The 6829-nt window shown below is 38.6% G+C and overlaps 1 protein-coding gene across 1 annotated transcript; it reads left to right on the top strand.

The window, feature by feature from the left end:
* Positions 1–795: 795 nt before the first annotated feature.
* LOC104942742 (SUMO-conjugating enzyme UBC9-like) lies at positions 796–6711 on the top strand. Its single transcript, XM_010768019.1, has 5 exons — positions 796–1115; positions 1561–1646; positions 2356–2439; positions 2848–2940; positions 5470–6711. The coding sequence occupies exons 2-5, from the start codon at positions 1581–1583 to the stop codon at positions 5578–5580; spliced, it is 354 nt and encodes a 117-aa protein (XP_010766321.1). The 5' UTR covers positions 796–1115; positions 1561–1580; the 3' UTR covers positions 5581–6711.
* Positions 6712–6829: the final 118 nt, after the last annotated feature.

Here is a 6829-nt window from a genome sequence, read left to right as displayed (position 1 = left end):
CAACGGTGGGACTTTGTGTACCAGTCAAATATATAATATTTGACTCAAATAGGACCATAAATGTGTATTAATGTAACAAAAATAATTAATAAACTAGTGGGTAAGACTCTTTTTTTAAAGAGTGCCTTAGGAGATTGCATCAAAACCTGTGCACTTGTTTCAACCTGCATCATCGTCTTTTGCAATTTGGCATCTTTTTTAACATTATAGGTAATAACAATACTTTTTTGTGATGTCAGCTGTTGCTATGCTCCTTGGGGGTGAAAAGCAAAAAAATAGAAAAACAAAAGGCCATTACCACTGGGCAAAAGAGAACGAACAACTCTTTTTGAACGATTCTTCTCGAGGAGTGAACTTGCTTACTGAACCTGAGGAACCATAGTTATAGGCAGGTAGCACCTTTGTTTAAATGTATTTTAAAGTATTATCAATAATCTTAAAGCAGTTAAGACAACATCTTTCATGACTTAAAAGCGCAACTTACATTTTACTTGACTTGATACAACAATTATATTATAATAGCATTCAGTCCCATCTACTTAAATAATATTTATAAATAGTGCACATGCCTACTAAATACTACCCAGATGTTATAGATGCAATATATATTGATGTGAATAAGACATTTATAAATGAACTAAACAAAAAACGTGTAGTTAAAGGTGATTCGTTAAGGAGGAACGAGTCCAAATGAGTGGATCCTCCGTAGGCGAGAACTGCCCATAATGAACGCCACAACAAAGATGGCCGAACAACTCTGACGTGTGTCCCGTCAACTGCCTGAAGGTCCTCAGGAAATAAACAAATTGGGGTCCTTCCTTGCGACAAGCTAGCTGTCGAAACGGTGTAACGAGTCACATTGTTTTACACAACTGTGGTAAATTGTCAAGAATAACACCGATATATGACGATCAGATTACAAGGGGAATGTTTAAATAATACAGGTTTAATTCCGTTTGGTCTTTTTCTTCCTAACTGGCCCGGCAGTTTGTTTTCAAACCGTCGAAAGGGTGTTTTTTTACGTCCGCCGTCAACAACAGCGACATTAGCGTTAGCATTTAAGCTAACGTTGTAAAACCCACGTAATTCTGATATTTAGTCGAATAAAAAGGGAGGTAAGTTGAGCTACAATGTTCCCTTTAATTTTTTTCTACGTGTTGTAAGTGTTTCCATTTGTAATGGATTACATTAGCTTGATTTAGCTTGTAATTTCTACTAACGGTAGCCTCATAACAACGTCAATCAGTGTCTTAATTGTTTTTGCACAATTTAATAATACACAAACATAACAAATGATAAACAGTGATGGATGAGGCAAAAAAACAAACATTGGTCTTATTTAAAGCCTCTAACTAAATAATTTTAAATAATCAACATTTAATATAAAAACACAATATCTATTTACCAACAATTGTCTGCATTCAATATTAATGGCAAACCTTAAATGCTGTAGCTACCATGTACTGATTTTACAGAACAGTGAATTGGGGTTAACTAACTTGTCTTTGGTGATTTTTTTTAATTGGATAATTAATCTGTTTTGGGTTGTTTATTCCACAGGGAGGCGTTGATGAGCAGCTATGTCTGGTATCGCGCTTAGCAGACTGTCACAGGAGCGAAAAGCCTGGAGAAAAGACCATCCGTTTGTAAGTAGCAGCAGCATGTTGAACCTTATTTCAAATCAACTCTTTGCATCGTCTCTAAGATCTCATATTCAGAGGTGGAAGGAGTACTCAGATCTTATACTTGAGTAAAAGTAGAAGTACCGGAGTGTAGGAATACTCTGTTACAAGTAAAAGTCCTGCATTCAAAATGTTACTCAAGTAAAAGTACATAATGGTATTATTAACATATATAATGTACTTAATGTACAAAGGTAAAAAGTAGTCATTTTGCAGATTGGTCCATTTCAGAATAATATATATGATATGTTTTATAATGATTGATCATGAAAGTGTTCTCAAAGCTGGTAAAGGTGCAGCTAGTTTGAATGACTTTGTATACTGCAGGGTAGCTTGTGAATTTACTCCAGGTGGAACTCAAGTCTAATTTAACACTTGGTTATATTTCCCATTATAATCTACAACGTAACTACGGTTATTGAATGCATTTTAATGGAGTAAAAGTACACTTTTCGTTTTCACCTCTGAACTGTAGTGGAGTAGAAGTACAAAGTGACATAAAATAGAAATACTCAAGTAAAGTACAAGTTCCTCAAATGTATACTCAAGTGCAGTACTTGAGTAAATGCGTTGGTTACTTTACACTTCATATACCATCATGCCCATGATTGGTTCTGGCACAAAGTAGACTACACTCCCTAGTGATGTGTTGTCTCTCTTTTAAACTACACAGGGTTTCGTTGCGGTGCCCACGAAGAACCCTGATGGAACCATGAACCTGATGAACTGGGAGTGTGCCATTCCAGGGAAGAAAGGAGTAAGTAGACCAGCATTAGAATCTTCCACATGCATTAACATTTGACTATACTTTAGCAATCTGTGTAGTTTCTGTGCCACTTGCAAAACTTCAGTTAAAATCATTCTAATGGCAGAATTTTACAAGATTGTCCTTTTATTATGGTACATGCATCTTAATCAACGTGTATTACAGCTGTTCATATCTGTGTCATGCATATTAGGGATAACCTGATAATGGTACATGTAAAATACATTTAAATCATAAATCCACTTAATTGCCCCCTTCAGGTTTAGATCTAGTCCAGAACAACACTGAAATAGGCCATTGTTCTTCGGGTCATTCGTGTGTCTTGAGTCCTTTGCAGTTGTTTCTATTTCGTTGTATGTTTACTAAAGCAGTTATTATTTTGTTTGTTTTCTTCATTAGACTTTGTGGGAGGGAGGACTCTATAAACTCAGAATGCTGTTCAAAGACGACTACCCTTCCTCTCCGCCCAAATGTGAGTATAAGTCCACACCTGCTACATAGTTTCAGAAAGTCGGTACCTTGCCGTCTTGTTTGAATACGAACCTTGAGCAAAGGATGGCAGTTTTTTTCAACACTTGCATTATATCATTGTATTCAGAATGTCTATTTAGACACTGCTTTTGTGCTTTCAATTTCAAAAGCATATCGTTGTATAGTGTATGCTAAGAAGTTAGTTAATCAAAGCTTTATTGAGCTATGTTTCTACAGAGTGTCCGCGGGGTCTTAAAAAGTATTAAAAGTTGATAAATCAATTTAGCGGAGGGAGGAGGAGTGTGTTTTGGGGCGCCACTGATGGTGATGAAAGATGGTTCGAGGGACCCACAGACTCTAGAATCACCTCTGTCGATGGGGATCAAAGCTGTCTGGTCCCACATGCTAAGTAAGCCGCGGCGTCCCGATTCTCCCGATGGCCAATCCGTGCCTCCCCTGACTGCACGTCGCTGACACACACCGCTGCAGACTCTCTGCAGGGAGGAGCAGCGGAGTCCGGCCGATGCTGCTCCTCTATAGTCTATATTAAGAACGAGAAAAGTGTTAACATATATATCGTTTTTGGTTTTATCTCTTGGGAACAAAGCCTAAATCAAATACTACTTTCTAATGGTTTCTTTTTCTAATAAACCTTGCATTGGGTTGGTCACACAATTCATTCTCTTGTGCTTTGTTCTATCTGAATTATGATAAGGAGTTATCACAAGCTGTTTAGTTGTGCTATCTTANCTTTTTTGATATTATTGTAACTTTTTTATATCATTTTATATCGTCATAAATGGTATCCTTTACCTTACCTCATTTTATAGCATTGCTGGCCTATTTTTTTTGTCCCCGACTATAAGCACACGGAATTCCGCTCTATCAGTTTTGAATTGTTGTTTTACTTTAATGTATGCACACGACATCATGTCAAATTCCTCGTACGTGTCAACCTACCTGGTGATAAACCGGTTTCTGATTCTTGACCCCACCACACACCTCTAGTGGGTCATGAGTGATGATTAAGAGGGATTCTTTTTGGATGTGTCTATATCTAAGTCTTTAATATGCTCAAGTTAAGTGTAAAATAACTTGAAGATAGACTTGACTTAAAGTTTCTGCATCCCTATTCCCCCTTGCTTAGTAAAACATGAATACAATGTGTTGTACTCAGCAAGAGCACACATCTAAAATGTTTGATTCCGGCTTAACTGATAGGCTACTGTGTGTAAGACGTCCTCAAAAGAGTCCCACTCACCAGTAAATTGTGTATGCCTCTGCTTGTGCTGGGTCTTGGATGTTGGGCTCATTCAGCAGCTCCTGGATCCCCAACAGGATCTGAAAACAAAGTCAACAATCCTCCGGTCAGCGTGTGATAGTGAGCTGGTGAAATGGAAACTACACAACCTGTGCATTCATTTCTTCACAGCAGTTACTCCAACTTGACAGTACACACAAACGCTTTGTCCAGACACTGAACCCTACAATTAGAAGACCTTACCCAGGAGGCAAAAGGAGACAATAGCACACTGCACAGCCTAAAGGTTCACAGGTTCAAACGTGAACAAACCAACTGTTTGTACAAGTTAAAGAGAGACAGAGTGTTCAGACCTGTTTGATGGTGATGGCGGGCCTCCAGTCTTTGTCCTCCTCCAGGATGGACAGACACACGGTGCCGGAGGGGTAGACATTCGGGTGGAATATTGGGGGCTCAAACTTGCCTGAGAGGAAGTCAGTGAAAAGAAAGTAAAAATGTTAAAGCTTGAAGCAAGACTGACATGGGAAAACTGAAGATTTCATACACAGTACAACATAGTCGTTGTAAAAAACTGCTACTTTGTGATTTAATTCATCTCTAAAACACAAGACAATCTGTTATGTACTTTATTCGTGACAAAACTTTGCAATTTTCCTGCTCTGATCGAATAATATCTTTGTTCAACATCTGAGCAGAATATCCTACACTTTGATAGGGACATGCATATCCTACTAGAACAGGGTATATGCAGGAATCCTGAAGTCAAATGTAAGACCTTTTAAGACCTTTTTGAAGACCCTTTCCATACATTTTAAGACCTCATCGCCACTTCGAGTTCTAACCGGTTACATTGGCGACACACAGTATTGATTGTAAGATAGCACAACTAAACAGCTTGTGATAACTCCTTATCATAATTCAGATAGAACAAAGCACAAGAGAATGAATTGTGTGACCAACCCAATGCAAGGTTTATTAGAANGAGTTTTAATCACTCGATGTTTCGCCGCACTATAGACATTACGGCGAGACACCCCAGGTGAATAGGGTAATTTTTTTAACTTAAAGGTATCAGCTAGAAATTTCTTTCTAGCTGATACCTTTAAGTTAAAAAAATTACCCTATTCACCTGGGGTGTCTCGCCGTAATGTCTATAGTGCGGCGAAACATCGAGTGATTAAAACTCCTTCCCAGTTTGCTTTCACGCGCAGACGAGCACTATGATGATATGGATATAATGCCAAGCCCTTACTCTGATATGTTATCGTGTAACCTCCTGAATAAATTAGCAGCGTACATTAGAAATGAACAATGTCTCCATCTCTTTGTGTTTCAGTCAGAACAGGATGGACTACGAGAAGAGGGTAAGGGCACAGGCCAAGAAGTTCGCCCCCACATAGAGAGGAGCGCCGGCCGCCCACAGCCTGAACTGAAGGAGGTGACACACCTGACGGACCACTCCAATAAGAATTCAGTTTTGAGTATTCTCTCATTATTAAACAGGTGACAAGAGCCTGTTAGGTCTCCTCTTTTTTTTCTCTTTTTAAAGCTCAACATGTAAGCATTTTTAAGGCATCGCTGATGGCCCTCTGCAAACATGCCGTTTGTCATTTGTAACTCTTGTATAATCTCCAGTTTTATCATGAGTGCTGTAAAGCCTGCTCATGCCTCCATTCATTCTGTAAAGTCATAATATCGTATCGACAGAGCTGTAGAAATGTCCAAGCCACTCTGTGTGTAGTTATCTCGCTTGTGGCGGACGTGGAGATTACGTTTATTGTTAAACTTCCAATTTTTTTTTCTTTTCTTTTAATATCAAACCCCCAGGTATCGTAGATAGTGTTTCATGATTACGGGTGGGAACTGGGACAAAGCATTCAGACGAACAATGGAAGTGAATCCTCCCATTTTTCTCCTGATCCCTTGTCTCGTTCCTATCACATATCCATCACCTGAGTTTCCGGAAAAGCATACAAAAAAAATACGAAGCCGGGTAAAAGACAATCCTGGCGCTTGGTTGTAAGCTAAAACCGTGATTATTTTTGGCAGGAAGTGGCGCTCTGTCCAGCTCAGAGAAGGGAAGCATTACAGGAGGATGTAAAATCCAACTGGAAGTCAGTGTTGCTCATTCAACACCAGTTTCTCATCTGCTTCAAAAACGGTCAATGTGTTCATTTTGGCGCTCCATCAATTACAAAAAGCGTCACTTTTGGTTATGTTCTCCCACAAAATCAACTACAACCCTGTATAAATGAGTGGATCAGGCGTCAGAAGCTGAAGGATCCTCATTGGAATGGCCTCTCAACCAGCAGGACGACAGGAAGTGAAAGTGCATTTGAGAGAGTAAGCGAAAAAGCCTGAGAATTGTTTTGCCTCTAAATATATGAGTGCATGTATATAATATAAATACTGAAAAAAATTGTGGAAGTTATGTTTTATATTGTTTTAGCCAGTTGACATTTGTGTGTGGTATTATGACAAAGAACACAATAAATGGCATACAATTGTGAAATAAAGTTGAATAAAAGAAATAATTGTGTTTTTTAATTTCGTCTCAACACACCTCCAGTTTTATGGTTAACTGCTTTGTTTGAATTACACGGTAACATGTCACAGTAGAGCAGTGGCTTTCAAACTTTTTCTGTCAGC

This window comes from Notothenia coriiceps, unplaced genomic scaffold, assembly GCF_000735185.1.
Source record: "Notothenia coriiceps isolate Sejong01 unplaced genomic scaffold, NC01 NC01_scaffold00005003, whole genome shotgun sequence".
In the NCBI taxonomy this organism is placed as follows: domain Eukaryota; kingdom Metazoa; phylum Chordata; class Actinopteri; order Perciformes; family Nototheniidae; genus Notothenia; species Notothenia coriiceps.
The sequence above is the reverse complement of the archived record's forward strand: the minus strand, read 5'-3'. Positions and strand labels throughout refer to the sequence as shown.